The 16,261-nt window shown below is 46.6% G+C and overlaps 1 protein-coding gene across 1 annotated transcript; it reads right to left on the reverse strand.

Moving 5' to 3' along the window:
• On the reverse strand, nucleotides 1-15,389 carry PPDPF (pancreatic progenitor cell differentiation and proliferation factor). The gene is made up of 5 exons (XM_074969603.1): nucleotides 15,230-15,389; nucleotides 5,382-5,471; nucleotides 2,060-2,137; nucleotides 1,541-1,637; nucleotides 1-326 (listed from the first exon to the last, which is right to left on the reverse strand). The coding sequence occupies exons 2-5, from the start codon at nucleotides 5,434-5,436 to the stop codon at nucleotides 212-214; spliced, it is 345 nt and encodes a 114-aa protein (XP_074825704.1). The 5' UTR covers nucleotides 5,437-5,471; nucleotides 15,230-15,389; the 3' UTR covers nucleotides 1-211.
• Nucleotides 15,390-16,261: the final 872 nt, after the last annotated feature.

The raw sequence follows: 16,261 nt of genomic DNA on the forward strand, positions 1-16,261 counted from the left end.
AAGCGTTACCAAGGCTGTATGGAAAGAATGCAGTCAAGTTAATGAAACAATACTAAGGCAGTGTACAGTTTGTTTTTTAAAAACCTACATCTAAATACTTAATGCAGCCTGTCTACTCTACGGGGAGGGGGAGTGGAAAATGGGCTCTGACTCCTAGCGTTTGGATCAGAAGCAGCAACCAGGCAGGCAGCAGGAAGATGTGCCAGCCTGTTCACGCAGATGGCCCAGCGCTCTGTTTGCTGGGCTCACTGGCGTGGCGCTTCCTCATTACTTCCTGAGCCAGGCCACAAGTGATCACGCCGTTGGCCACCTGGAAAGTTCCTGAACTGGAAGACAAGAGAGACACGGGGTGAGAGAAAACGAGAGAAACAAACCATCTTTGACACAGCTGCCTCGGATACAAGGCTGGTGAATTGCAGCTCCCTGCTCTCATTAGAGCTCCTCGTATGTTCCTACTGCAGTGATTCCAGGACAGACTTCTAGTGAGATTCTCGGAGTCCAGAGAGATGGTGGGAGCACCCAAACTCAGCCGTCACTGCTCCAGATTGGGCAGCACTTCCTGACTACAGTGAGCACCATCTGCAACAAAGAGCTGTGCTAGCTGACAACAGGGTCTTATTGGTAGCAACAGCTCCATTGTTTACTGGCTAAGGGAGCTGGAGTTATTCCCCTGCTCCCTTGACTTGCTAGATCCACAGGGCCACATGCAACCATGTGTGCGCACAAACTAGTTAATCCACATCTGCACCTGCTGTTTCTACTGCCGCTGAAAGCTAGGCCTGAATCACCACCCCCAGCATTTAATCTCTGGCTCTTTTCCTGCCCTTCTTGGGTCTGACCACTAAGCTTTTGAGGACACTTTCCTTGAGGGCCCTTTTATTGTACCAATTTTCAATGGCTACAAAGGAAAAATAAATCCTTTCCTCCTCTGGAACATGTAGTAGAATTCAGCAGACAGAGAAGGACTTGGTGAGAGAGACAAGCTAGTTTCTCAGCTACAACACTGCATGTCCCGAACAAACAGACATTGGTCCCTCACCCAACTTGTCATTGGGTTCATGATGGCTTTTACACAAAAAGCCAGTTTAGTTCGAACAAGCCATTAGCTTCCCCTGCTCCACCCAGTTAAACAGATGTTCCACCTTCCACAACATCTGAAGAGACAGGCCCAGATCACCATGGGATTTAGGCACCTGAGGACAATATGGGCCTCAGAGTTTTTAGGTCTAGTATCTCCTCATAATAATGGGCAACAGTGCTACTGTTCCCCAGCTACGGGGATTCCTTTTACTGCTGTTAGCTCTTTGCTGCTGGCTGGATCGTGAAGATTCAAAGCACTGCAGGAGAGACCATCTGGAAAGTATTCTAGATATGCAGTGCAGAACGCAACGAAGCAGAATTATAAGACGTTACAGTTTGCATTCCTCCACAACACAGTCCTCCCTTGTCCTCACCATTCCAATATTCCAAGCCACCCTTCAAGCTTCTTAGTTTATCTCCATTACCATATCTGAGTGAGCTAAAACGAATGACCACTTACTTCTCTGGGGATTCTGACACAGTTGTCATGACAGGATGGGTTGGCTTTCCAAAGAAGAAGCTAGCCCACCAGTGACCGGGGTCAGACTTGGGAAGACCTGAAAAGCAAACACACTTATGAAATAGGACAGCTAGGTACAGGCAGCTTGATTAGGAGGAGGTACAGCAGAAATAGGTACTTCCCTGATTACCATGGTGGTCTTGCTACACATGCAAGCAAGAGGGCAAATTAAGAAGCTGGCACTCTGCAGTGGTGCCTCACGAAGGAGTAGAAGCCAGCTACTACAACTTCAGTTCTCTTCTATGCAGAGTCTCTATAGGGATTTTTCTGCCATTATAAGCGGTTCTGTATAACCCATGGATAATGTACTTAGTTAGCACCGAGAACGTTTTTGAAGCTACACTGATGCTCTGAAGAGGGTAGCTAGTTTTGTATTAAAACAGAGTGTTTTGACCACAAGAGTTCCCCTCTGTAGGAGGCTGGGGCAGAGAGAGTCCAGGCTGTAGGAGAGGTGCTTACCCGGATGGTGAGGAATAACCTCCCCAGAGTATTCAGCACTTCCACAGGAGCTGTTGCTGGAAGTGGAACCCAGACGCCCTGTGAATGAGATTGCATCCCATCAGACCAACATTCCCCTCTGCCAATATTAGATCTACTGCTGTAATGAACATCCTCACTGCAGTTAGTACATGGTTTGCCATTAACGATGAAGTATCTGCCACATTACTGCTTCTTAGGCTCAGGTACCAGTTTCCATATCAGCTAATTTCCTGTTCTGAGTATCAGCTGGTATGTGCCAGTCTTTTAATGGCATCCACCCTAGACAGTAAGCATTTGAGCATGTCTGAAGGACATCACACATTTGGAGATATTTTTAAGTGCTCCTTTACGAGATTTCCTGGCATGGTGTTTGAAGAATAGATTCTCTCACACCCAAAGGACAAAGAATAACCTCAAATAGCTTTCTCAGCAAACTAGGCAATTACAAGCAGCAGCAGGTTAATGCCACAGGTTGGAACACAGGTGGTGCTACGTGGACATAACCTTCCGTAACAATTTTCCAAATGGTTTGTAACTCTCACTCAGCAAGTGGAGACAAGTAACCGAGCTTAACCCATGCTCACTTTCTTGCAAGACAACTGTAATCCTTGTGTAGGATTCTCGGTCATGGAGGGTGGGGGAAGGTTTTGGTTTGATGCACATTGGGAGTCTCCCCTTCTAGTGTGGGTGAGACAGAGGCCTGGTCTATGCCTAAAATTTAGGACGACCCAGCTAAGTTTGCTCAGAGCTGTGAAAAATGTTGCCCCCGGAGCACCGTGGTTAGGTCAACCTAATCCGCAGTACAGACACAGCTAGGTCAATGGATGGATTCTTGCCTCTCCGGGGCAGTAGCTCGGGTGATGGATTACCTACATGGAAGGGTTTTTCCTGTCAACCAATGCGGGAAGCGTCTACCCTACAGCGCTACAGCTGCCGTAGCACAGACATTTCTGCATGGGAGGAACTTGCCTGACGTAGGGTAAATCACAGCAGTTGCCACTTGGCCAGAAGGAGCTTGCTGGAGAGCAACAACGCTCTGAACGTAGAGGGTGCTTTATGAGACAAGGTCCCACAACATCAATTTCCCCCTCTCCATCCTGCATCTCTAACAGGAGTGTGGGGAGAAGACCACGAGGTACACTGGAATTGGAAAAGTTTCAGAAAAGGACAAGAAAAAATGATTAGGGGGAATGGAATGGCTTCCATCTGAGGAGAAGTTAATAAGACTGGGACTTTTTAGCTTGGAAAAGATACGACTAAGGGGGGATATGATAGAGGTCTATAAAATCATGACTGGTGTGGAGAAAGTAAATAAGGAAGTGTTATCTACTCCTTCTCATAACACAAGAACTAGAGGCCACCAAATGAAGTTAATAGGCAGTAGGTTTAAACAAAAAAAGGAAGTTTTTTTTGCACAATGCAGAGTCAACCTGTGGAACTCCTTGCCAGAGGATGTTGTGAAGGCCAAGACTACACCAGGGTTCAAAAGAGAACCAGATAAATTCATGGCTAATAGCCATTGATGGACCTATTCTCCAGGATCAGTGTTCCCTCTCATTTTTACCACCCATGTGCGGAATGAATTTTATTATGTGCATCAATATGGAGGTGATGTGTCACACATCACCTCCATATTGGTGCACATAACAAAATGCATGTGGTGGGGGTGGGGCTCTTGTGAGAGGGGGCTCAGGGCTGGGGCAGAGGGGTTTGGAGTGCAGGAGGGTCCAGGGCTACTGTGGGGAGAGAGAGGACTCCCCCAGCGCTATCTCCCCACAGCAGCACCTGGGTGGGGGTGGGGAGAAGAGGCGCCTATCCCTGCTGCAGGAGCTCTGGGGCTGGGGCTGCAGGATAGGTGCCCCTCCCCCAGCACAGCAGGCCTGCACCATGGGCTGGCCCTGGCCGCACCTGGGTCCAGGCCGCTCTAGCCATGCCGCCCCGGCCCTGATCTGGCTGTGGCTGGGGCCAGGCTGCAGGGTGAGTTGGGGCCGGGGGAAGGGGTGCCCCTCCCCCAGCAGGTCCCTGGTTGGGTTCCCTAAGCGCCTAGGCTGCTGCATGGCCATGTGGCTTACAGGGAACTTAGGCCAGGATGGGCAGGGATGGTGTCCCTAGCCTCTGTTTGCCAGAAGCTGGGAATGGGTGACAGGGGATGGATCATTTGATGATTACCTGTTCATTCCCTCTGGAGCACCTGGCACTGGCCACGTTGGACGACAGGATACTGGGCTAGACGGACCTTTGGTCTGACCCAGCATGGCTGGTCTCATGTTCTTAATCCTCAGCTGGTGCTGTTTGGTAAAGCTTTATGGGCAGTGGAGCTGTGGTAGCTCAGACCACCTGAGGATCTGGCCCTGTACTATAGGCTCATGTGGCCAGGCTGTATTTTTCTATTTACTGTGTCTTTTGCAGAAGTACTTACTTTACACAGCATTTAGCTAGTCATCCCCCACCCTACTGCTCCCAGGAGCAGTAAGGTAACTCTAGAGGCAGCCACTTTCAAGAAGAGGAAAATAGCCCTTAAACCACGCATTGAGAACTTATTGTTCCTTTGTTTGTATGGTAGGTCATATGGTTGAGTACAGAGGATGCTGGCACAGTTAAGGGCGTGTGGCTTGTTATCTCCCTGCTGAGTAAATAAGACTCACCCCCATTCTTGGCTCTTAGCCTCTTTTCAACAAAAATGCTGCAGTGTCAGGCATTTTTTTGCATGAACAAAAAGGTGTCTTTGATCATGTTTATTTCAGAAATGCCATGACATAGCCACTGGTGGCTACTTCTAAATTAATCCAGACTTTGGGTCCTATAAGGAGTTTTGTTGGTGATTCTTTGAAAGGAACAATCAAGAGAAATGGTACATTTGCTATGTATTGAGAAAGGATGCAGAAGCCGATGGCTTTAGCCTAGGCACACAGTAAGCAAGAATAGGAGATTTTATCTGAAGCACAGATCTTTCAAGCTGGCATTTCAGGGAGTTCAGATGCTCAAATCCCATTGAAATTCAGTGAGGGATGAGCACCCAATTCCTTTAGGGTCCTCTAACTTGCATTTCCAAGGAGCCTATAAATACACTGAGGTGGGAAAGCAAACTTGACTGTTTTTGAGCAGTTCTACATGGGCATTACAAACTTCAACCAAGATAAGAGGAGAGGAGAGTTCAGCGACTTATCTTCGCAAGACCCACTCCACAGAAAAAGGTCTGAACTAGATAGCTGTATTCCCCACCCACCAACACAAGTGTCTGCAGTCCGGTTTGTGAGCACTCCATTTTGCACCCATTAAAGGACAGCGTAGCAGTTCTTACTTCTGTAGTAGTCATGGGTTGCCACAAGTGAGCCGCTTGATGGGATTGCTGCCATGTTACTTGATCTTAGTTCTTGTACAGATATCAACCCTGCAAGACAAAGGAGTGAGCCTTCAGAATATGGGGAGTGTCCTTGACCACAGACCAGACATGCCAAACCCACACACAAAAAAAGTGCAGAAATTGGGCTTGTTTTTGGCTTAATTGGCTCGTGAGTTGCTTGTTGGCTAGTTTTTGGCTTAGCTTGTTGCCTGTAGCAGCTTGTTGCTTCTTTATTTATTTATTTTTGATTGGCTCCAGCAAGCAGGGGCAAGGCAGGAAGAGAGTCAGGGCTGCACAGCAGGCCCACCACTGTCCCAGACTGCACACTGGAGGGGAGGGCGAGGGGGGAGATCTAGTCACAGTGTTGGGGTTCTTAAGGAGTGGCTTGGTTTGGCCATGTTTTGAAATGGGATTAGCTTGATTTTTGGCTTATTGTGAAAGTCAGGTGCTTATTTACCATGTGAAAGTTGGCAACCGTGCATACCCGCAGAGAGCAAACAAATGTGGCACAAGACTCAAAGTACCTTCTATTACCATCCTCAAGAAGCCTAAACCATGGGATAACCCAACATGCAAACAAGGAGGAAACAAGAAAAACCAAACCTGCATGCTACATGAGACATCATTCAGGCTGGTTTCAGAGTAACAGCCATGTTAGTCTGTATTTGCAAAAAGAAAAGGAGTACTTGTGGCACCTTAGAGACCAACCAATTTATTTGAGCATAAGCTTTTGTGAGCTACAGCTCAAATAAATTGGTTAGTCTCTAAGATCATTCAGGCTGTTCCTTGATTACTGCAATAGATTCAGGATCTCAACTGTCACTTAAATTCCTAATGCACATGAAGGATTTGAGTAAGTTTATCTTGCAACACTTCTGACAGTGTGCTAGTTAGAATTCACTGTTGATGGTCTGCTTTCTTGGGTCTTCAGATTGTATTAAGGGTAATTGTTTTCCTCTGTATGCAGTACATACCTATAGCCCATATCACCATGGACTAATACTTTTAACTACTAAAGTATAGTCTTAAACAGAAGCTCTTCAATAAGTCACAGGAGGAACCAACATGAGCACAACTTTTCCATTCAAAATGAAACCATCCTTGCTAGTACATATTACCATTACTGTGAACACAGGCGCTGGAACTAGGGGTGATCACACACACAGGCTAACCACATCCCCAAACAAAGTCATGGCCCCTTGCCCTGAAGAGCTAATGAAGTATGTGTGAATGACACAACACAACAATGGTGTCATGATCTGTTTTGTTTTCATCCCTTTGCTTTGTATATTATTAGCAGAAATGCTTGTGCACTCATTCAACTAGACACTATGTGACTTGTAGCAAATCATAGTTAGAGCAGTGATGTCTAACAGTGGACATCTGCAGACTACAAAGTTGTTTGATCAGCCCATTGTTTAACTTCTAACATGTGAAGAAACTACCCTATACAAGATGTCCTTTAACAGAAGGACAAAGCTCCTGGATAAAGTTACTTGTTGATAGTTCTCACCCCTACAAATTAGTGGAGTTGTTTGATCAGCCCATTGTTTAACTTCTAACATGTGAGGAAATCGTCCTTCTGTTAAAGGATGTCTTGTGTAGGGTAAAGCTCATGGATAAATTACTTGTTGATTGTTCTCACCCCTACAAATTAGTGGATAGGACTTTCCAATAATCATGTTTTTAAAAAATGCTACAGTACATTTAATGTTTGGACAACCTGTGAAAGCAAGCTACAGTCACATCTCCAGAGCAGTCACCACCCAGACAAATTTCATACAGAACAGATGGCAGTATGGTGTAGGTCTGTCTTGTCAGCCAAGTAGGTGTGTTTACAAACACCCACAGAAATAAACGCAGGAAAAATGGCTCACTTGAAATCACTCCCATCCTTCCAAATCAGTACACCCCACACAATGGTACAGAGATAAAGCATTGGAACAGGACTCATGGGATCTTGGTTCAGTTTCTAGCTCTACCACAGACTTCTGGGTAACCTCAGGTGAGTCACTGTGCCTCAATTTCTCATCTGTAAAATGGGGATAGTATTTCCTTTATCCCATTTATTTACATTGCAAGCTCTCTAAGGCAGGGACATGTGCAGCATCCAGCATAGTGGGGCTTCCACTCCCTGTTGTAACCTGGAGGGGCTACTTTATTAAAAAAATTAATTTTATGGTGCTCAGTTTCCACTGCTCTTCCTCATCCGACATACACAGCCAGGCTATCGTAAGTAGAAATAATGAAGGAAACAAACATGCCCATTTACTTCAATCACTCAGAGTTCTCTGCACCATCTTCAAAGTGACAGTTTACTCCTTCCTGTAAACAGAACAGTCAGCTAATTATAAGCAGCACCTCTTAATATAGCCTATTATTCACCATTAGCTGTGAAAAACAGGGTGTGAAAGTATTAATGTAGCTGGACTACAGGCACATACTCTGGACACAATGTCAGCACTGCTGACATCAGACTTCTGCTGACCTGAGAGTAAAGTACAGCTGGCTGGGGAAAAGAAGTTTTTTGGTCAAAGCTCCAGCCAGCTCTAGAGAGTGGTAGAAAGTTAGAGCCGAAGGCAGCCCATGGCCCTCAAAGAGCATTGGGTAGTTATCAAAACATCCTGCATGTGTGCTGATGAGTGCTACTTAGAAAAGACAAAGCTGCCATCCAAAGTTAGCTAGGGTGTGGCAGCCTTTCCTTCCTGATGTGCACTTTGGAAGGGACACACATCTGGCAAACCAGGCCACTGCAGCAGTGTCACTTGTAAGCCACAGCCCACTGGCTTAATGGAGCGTTTCTGCACAGTCACATTACACCTCTTCTTCACACACTAATCTAGCATCGGTCTGTTTCCAGGCAAAAGTCAAGGAGTTTTTCAATCTGGCTACCTAAGGAACTACTGCTTCCTATTTGCCATCATGGCTGCTAAGATGCAGTCCCCAGACATGGAGACCTGGAGGCAAAATGTTCCCAGATGGTCCCCCACTGTGGAAGCCCTCACTGTTCAGGCAAGCCAGAGGCAGAGTTTGTTAGTCTTCCAAGCAGAGTACAAGACTCGCCTTCCTTTGGCCAACACACTGTCTGTTCACTTTTCGGTTTAACAAACAGTTATTTGTTTGCATGTGACAAGCCTGTAGCCACAGCACCTAACTGCAGTATGATTCAGTGAAAACACTAACTTCATGCTAGTCTTGCACAGATAATAATTGGTTACTATGAAACATTTACAAAATGATTAGTTAAGAAAACCAATCCAGGGAAGTACAGTTGACCCAAGAAACTTCTGCAGATACATTAACACACTGGAATTTAAATCTGAATCCCATAACACTTCCTGTGGGAAACATCCCACAAGGCAGATCACACCTGTGCTGCTACTTATTGGACAGACGCACTGTCAGACCCAGGAAACAAGGTGCGTTTAGGACAGTGATACTCAGACCTCAGTGGTTCAGGAGCCAAATTAGCAATCAACATTAGCCCAAAGAGCCATAGTAGTGTGAATTCATTGTTTAATTTACTATAATTTCATATTTAAACAGTAGGACATGGAAAATTATTTAGTGCTATATTTTATTCTCACAGCAAAAAAAACCCGACCAAGTATTAGTTTGTCCCTATAATTGGTTAGCCACAGTAAAGCATCCCAATTTAATTTACCAATCACACAGTGTTTTAATATCGTGTGCTGCAAAGCCACAGGAGACACGTTAAAGAGCTGCTTGCAGATCTCAAGACTCAGTCTGAGTATCACTGGTTTAGCATATGCCCAGTCACAGCCATCCCCTGCTGCTGCAGATTACTGGGGAAGCACAGTGCGAATAGGTTTCGGAGTGTTAGCCCTGTTAGTCTTTATCAGCAAGAACAAAAACATCAAGGAGCTACAAACTATCCTGAAGGACAATCCCTCACTCTCACTGATCTGGGGAGACAGGCCAGTCCTTGCTTACAGACAGCCCCCCAACCTGAAGCAAATACTCACCAGCAACCACACACCATACAACAAAAATACTAACCCAGGAACCTATCCCTTGCAACAAACCCCATTGCCAGCTCTGTCTGCATATCTATTCAAGGGACATCAGCTACGCCATCAGGGACTCGTTCACTTGCACATCTACCAATGTGATACATGCCATCATGTGCCAGCAATGCCCCTCTGCCATGTACATTGGCCAAACCAGACAGTCTTTATGCAAAAGACTAAATGGACACAAATCAGATGTCAAGAATTAGAACATTCAAAAACAAGTTGGTGAACACCTCAACCTCCCTGGACAATCAACAGACTTAAAAGTGGCAATGCTTCAACAAAAAACCTTCAAAACAGACTCCAATGAGAAACTGCAGAACTGGAATTAATTTGCAAACTAGACACCATCAGATTAGGCCTGAATAAAGACTGGGAGTGGATGAGTCACTACAAGAACTAATTTTCCCCTACTGTTACTCACACCTTCTTGTCTACTGTTTGAAATGAGCCACCCTGATTACCACTAAAGGTGATTTTTCGTCCTGTTGATAATAGCCCACTTTAATTGAATTGTCTCAAACCCCCCCCCCCCCAACTTGAGAAGGCAACTCCCATCTTCTCATGTACTGTTACATATATCTTCCCACTCTATTTTCCACTCCATGCATCTGATGAAGTGGGTTTTAGCCCATGAAAGCTTATGCCCAAATAAATTTGTTAGTCTCTAAGGTGCCACTAGTACTCATTTGTTTTTTTAGTGTGAATAGTTATCTAATGTTGAAGTGAGCATGTACAATTCAGAAGAGGAGCAGACATGAGGGACAGGTTATGAACTAGTAAGTTGGTCTGACCTAGTAACAGCTCTGAGGAATTTAGTACTCTTCATGGCAATAGAACTACAGAAGCAGGGAGCCTTGGGAAAGACCTCTCATGTCCTAACAAACAGGACCACTGACAAGGTCAATCCAACTATTCCCAACCAAGCAGAGTCTCTACAATCCACCACCTTTCAATGGAGGGAAGAATGAATTGAGGGGCAGGGCTTTATTTTGACCTTCAGCTACTAAAGCAAGAGATTACTGAAATGGTAGCTGTGTATTATATAAAACTGGTCATGCTCCATCTTGATACTAAATACATATCTTTGTATTTCCACGTCCCTCACCTTACCATAGTATCTAAACACCTCATGGCCTTCAGTGTGTTTGTCCTCACATCATCTCTGTGAAACAGGAAGTGTTATCCCCTATATACAGATGGGGAACGGAAGCACAGATTAAGTGACTTGCCCAGGGTCACCTAGGAGACCTGTGGCAGAACAGGTAATTTAGCCTGGGATTTGGAAGACCCATGTTCGTGCTCTCTCTCAGCATCTTAGGATGCTGAAAGGGGATGAGAAGAGAGCTCATTTGTGTAGCAAAGAACTCACCTGATCACTACGGGTGTACGGGCAAATGGCTTTTCACATTCTTCACCATTTACTCACCACATGTGAAAAGGCAGATTTATGCCAATCTCAATTTTGAAAAAAACAAAACCAGATGTACAGACATGACCAGTATGAAAGAACCCGATGAGTCGAAAGAATAGTAAACATGGCAAGCGACCAGCTTGGCTTAATGGTGAAATCCTAGCAGATCTTAAACATAAAAAAGAAGCTTACAAGAAGTGGAAGGTTGGACATATGACCAGGGAAGAGTATAAAAATATTGCTCGGGCATGTAGGAAAGATATCAGGAGGGCCAAATCGCACCTGGAGCTGCAGCTAGCAAGAGATGTCAAGAGTAACAAGAAGGGTTTCTTCAGGTATGTTGGCAACAAGAAGAAAGCCAAGGAAAGTGTGGGCCCCTTACTGAATGAGGGAGGCAACCTAGCGACAGAGGATGTGGAAAAAGCTAATGTACTCAATGCTTTTTTTGCCTCTGTTTTCACTAACAAGGTCAGCTCCCAGACTGCTGCGCTGGGCATCACAGAATGGGGAAGAGATGGCCAGCCCTCTGTGGAGATAGAGGTGGTTAGGGACTATTTAGAAAAGCTGGACGTGCACAAGTCCATGGGGCCGGACGAGTTACATCCGAGAGTGCTGAAGGAATTGGCAGCTGTGATTGCAGAGCCCTTGGCCATTATCTTTGAAAACTCGTGGCGAACGGGGGAAGTCCCGGATGACTGGAAAAAGGCTAATGTAGTGCCAATCTTTAAAAAAGGGAAGAAGGAGGATCCTGGGAACTACAGGCCAGTCAGCCTCACCTCAGTCCCTGGAAAAATCATGGAGCAGGTCCTCAAAGAATCAATCCTGAAGCACTTACATGAGAGGAAAGTGATCAGGAACAGTCAGCATGGATTCACCAAGGGAAGGTCATGCCTGACTAATCTAATCGCCTTTTATGATGAGATTACTGGTTCTGTGGATGAAGGGAAAGCAGTGGATGTATTGTTTCTTGACTTTAGCAAAGCTTTTGACACGGTCTCCCACAGTATTCTTGTCAGCAAGTTAAGGAAGTATGGGCTAGATGAATGCACTATAAGGTGGGTAGAAAGCTGGCTAGATTGTCGGGCTCAACGGGTAGTGATCAATGGCTCCATGTCTAGTTGGCAGCCGGTGTCAAGTGGAGTGCCCCAGGGGTCGGTCCTGGGGCCGGTTTTGTTCAATATCTTCATAAATGATCTGGAGGATGGTGTGGATTGCACTCTCAGCAAATTTGCAGATGATACTAAACTGGGAGGAGTGGTAGATACGCTGGAGGGGAGGGATAGGATACAGAAGGACCTAGACAAATTGGAGGATTGGGCCAAAAGAAATCTGATGAGGTTCAATAAGGATAAGTGCAGGGTCCTGCACTTAGGATGGAAGAATCCAATGCACCGCTACAGACTAGGGACCGAATGGCTAGGCAGCAGTTCTGCGGAAAAGGACCTAGGGGTGACAGTGGACGAGAAGCTGGATATGAGTCAGCAGTGTGCCCTTGTTGCCAAGAAGGCCAATGGCATTTTGGGATGTATAAGTAGGGGCATAGCGAGCAGATCGAGGGATGTGATCGTTCCCCTCTATTCGACACTGGTGAGGCCTCATCTGGAGTACTGTGTCCAGTTTTGGGCCCCACACTACAAGAAGGATGTGGATAAATTGGAGAGAGTCCAGCGAAGGGCAACAAAAATGATTAGGGGTCTAGAGCACATGACTTATGAGGAGAGGCTGAGGGAGCTGGGATTGTTTAGTCTGCAGAAGAGAAGAATGAGGGGGGATTTGATAGCTGCTTTCAACTACCTGAAAGGGGGTTCCAAAGAGGATGGCTCTAGACTGTTCTCAATGGTAGCAGATGACAGAACGAGGAGTAATGGTCTCAAGTTGCAATGGGGGAGGTTTAGATTGGATATTAGGAAAAACTTTTTCACTAAGAGGGTGGTGAAACACTGGAATGCGTTACCTAGGGAGGTGGTAGAATCTCCTTCCTTAGAGGTTTTTAAGGTCAGGCTTGACAAAGCCCTGGCTGGGATGATTTAACTGGGAATTGGTCCTGCTTCGAGCAGGGGGTTGGACTAGATGACCTTCTGGGGTCCCTTCCAACCCTGATATTCTATGATTCTAACCAACCAGAACCTCAACTGCCAATGAAGGATGCTGCCTCAAATTGGAGGTTAAAGTTTATTTTATTTCCTATTCTGCTTTTAATAGACTCCATTAAAAACAAATCACATCCTAATTTCAGCCAGATGCAGGTCACTTCATGTCCCACATTTTAAGCAACACACATTATATGATGAAGGCGCAGGGTCTTCAGGTCAGAGTTTATTGAGAGAGAGAAAAACTATTTTGGTTTGTCCTTGTCTGCTAAGTTCTTATAGTGTAAAGCCACACTCAAGCCTCTGATGGGCAGAGTAACATACTGACAGATTTATTTCTCATGTAGGCATTTCTGTGGCAGGAGCACATGTGCTTAGAACTTGTGCTTAATCTCTAGTGTTTGAAAAGGTAGTTTCTGCTTTTACTCATTCCACTCAAAGCAGTGCTTCCCAACCTGTGGGTGGTACATCAGTTCATTTCACAATAATTTAGGAAGATGGTACACGAACCAATAAAGAATCTCTATTGCAAGCTTATAAAACACACTTAATAAAGTTATCAGCATTCAAGCATGTTGCTGCATGAAAGCAGTTCTGTGGACAGATGGGATCGATTTTCTCTGGTGTACCCAGTGCACCAGGCTATGGATAGTAAGTGCCTCATCAGAATTCACTTTCACTCTGATCAAGAATGACTGAAATTCCTCTGAAATGGTTTGATGAAAAGGGTAATAGCTGCAGATTAACTGGCAAATAAGCCTCTACTACACATGTGGGGCATCTAACATTTTTAGAAAGCTGTGTGGGTTGTGCGGGGAAGGGAGTCAGAGACGAGGATTATGTAAACTGAAGGGAAATCATTAAAACATGTTGCTTGATTTACAGGGTGGGAGGAAGTGGCCATGTCTTTTGTCTCTCCTCTCTCTTTTAGAGAATTCTTTACTTGCCTGCAGCTGAGGGTGGGGAACTCTGCTAGAACACACAAGCTGAAAAAACCAGACTGAACTGGCTCGCAGCAACCCACAGAGAGCCCCATCCCATCCCCCTAGCCTCGCTTCTAGTACTGTACTTCGCTACAGGCATGATCTTGATTCCACCAGCTTGCTCAGCACGTCTCAAGTCTTGTGTGGGGGCAGGGGGGTGGGAAGGAGAGTGGTAGAGGGGAAAAGCATGTCAAGGATTTGGGGGGTGGAGGGGTGTCCGGATGTTCAGTCTCATATCCTAGGATCAGGACCGACTCTAGGCACCAGCAAAGCAAGCATGTGCTTGGGGCCACACAATCCAGGATAACAAAGCCATGCACAGAGCAGGGGAGCAATGTCCCCTCTCAGCTCTACGATCTGCAAAGGGGAGCTGCGGTAACACCACCAGAGCAAAGCGGTGTCCGGAGGCTGCACAGCAACTGGTTTGGGTTAAAAGATTCCCTAGTCGTGTGCGGGGGAAACCACAGGACAAAGACAGATCAGCAGACCCTGCACTTGGGGGGTGCGGTGTTTAAGCGTCCTCTCCGGAAAGGAAACAGTCGCCAACATCCCGAACGAACTCAGGGCAATTCTCCCGCGGGTGCCCGCAGTTCTGACCGACTGGTGCCAGCCCAGGTGAGCCATGGAACGTCGGGACACGGGCCCCGGGACACGGGCCCCGGGACGTCTGGACACGGGCCCCTACCCAGATATTAGTAACAAGTAAACTCCATCCTTGTCACTTACAATGCAACAGACAAAGCCACCGGAAGCCCACTTCGCTCCTGTTTCGGGGAGTCACGGGGAAACCCTCCCCCCCCCTTAGGGTAAAATCTTCACCCACAGCCCCTTGCCCCGCACCTAGACGGTCTGTAAGGGGGTGAGCTGGAAAGACCCTGTCAATGCTGGGACAGTTTCACCGAGGGAGATGGCGTCTTTCGTTACAACGCAGAGCAAAAGGGGTCGGGGTGAGGGGGAGAGAAATCCCTCCAAATGAGAGGAGCGCACTTAGCAGAGTCTTTAAAAGGGAGATCAGGGGCCAGCAAGCAAGGCTTGGCAGGGTGTCTGGAAGCGGAGAAAACACAGCAGTCAGCCCTTCCACACAGCAACACAATACTCGGTTTAACAAAGCGGCAGTCGCACAGATCACTTGATCTACAGTCACCCGCCACCCCTCTTGGGGGCATCCCTAGTTCACCCCACCGACCACTTGCTCAAAGTTTTCCCTTCGCGCAGCTACTCTCGGAAGCCCCAGCCCGACTGGTTTTTGTTTTTTTTTGGGGGGGGGGGGGTGTTGCTGTTTTACCTTGTTTCTTTTCAGCGCTGCTCCCAGCAGCGCCCTCACGGCTTGAGATCACAGGTGGCGAGGCTCAGGGGAGTAAACGCTAGGCTACAGAACCCATTTGCAAAGGAGATACTGGGAGTGCACTCCACGTCCACAAAACACGGCCAGGGTCTCAGGGATTTCAGAGGCAGCGTGGCCGCAGCATGGGTTTATATAGGCCGGAGCCCCAGGCTCGTCACCGCTTGTGTACGCGCTGGGAACGCCCCCAATGGGAGGGGAGAAGGGAGGGAGGGAGCCAGGAGGTTTCCACCCCCTAACTTGGGGGTAAGGGCCCTCTCGGTTTAGAGGCTGCTGGGACGTCTTGTCGGCGCTGGGATCGGAACGTGTCAGCCCCACGGTCTGTTGCACAAACTCTCGGTGTTGTTGTTCGGTGCCTTGTGCACATTGCAAATCCCGAGTTCACACTGCTGGAGCAAGCAGGAAAAGGGAGTGAAATGATTCGGAGGGGGTCACCTTGCAGATCAAAACCTGCCTCCTGTTGCAAAAAAAAACAGGCAACATTTTGCAGACAGCCATGCCCCTACCCCTGGAAGTCAATTATAATAATGATTAAATTAATAGGGGGAAATCACCCTGGATGCAACTCTGCTTAAGCGAAGGGGTTACACCCAGGGATGAATCTGGTTTATTAATGGTAGGTTTCAGAGTAGCAGCCGTGTTAGTCTGTATCTGCAAAAAGAACAGGAGGACTTGTAGCACCTTCGAGACGAACAAATTTGTTCGTCTCTAAGGTGCCACAAGTACTCCTGTTCTTTTCGGTTTATTAATGTAATTAGAAATGTAATATTTTGTTTTGTTCTGGCTTTTACACTCATCCGTGTAAATAAATTAATACAAAATGTAAGGAGTAGAAAGGGGAAATTGAGGGCCTTGCAATGAGCTCAGGGGTTCACCTGCCCAGAGCTCCCTGCAGGATTGGGAGCATATGCCTCAATCCTACAAATGCTTTGGTCAATGTAATCTCCTATATGACCCCTTATCACCATAGTATCT

Source organism: Natator depressus, chromosome 13 (genome assembly GCF_965152275.1).
Source record: "Natator depressus isolate rNatDep1 chromosome 13, rNatDep2.hap1, whole genome shotgun sequence".
Classification (NCBI taxonomy): Eukaryota; Metazoa; Chordata; order Testudines; family Cheloniidae; genus Natator; species Natator depressus.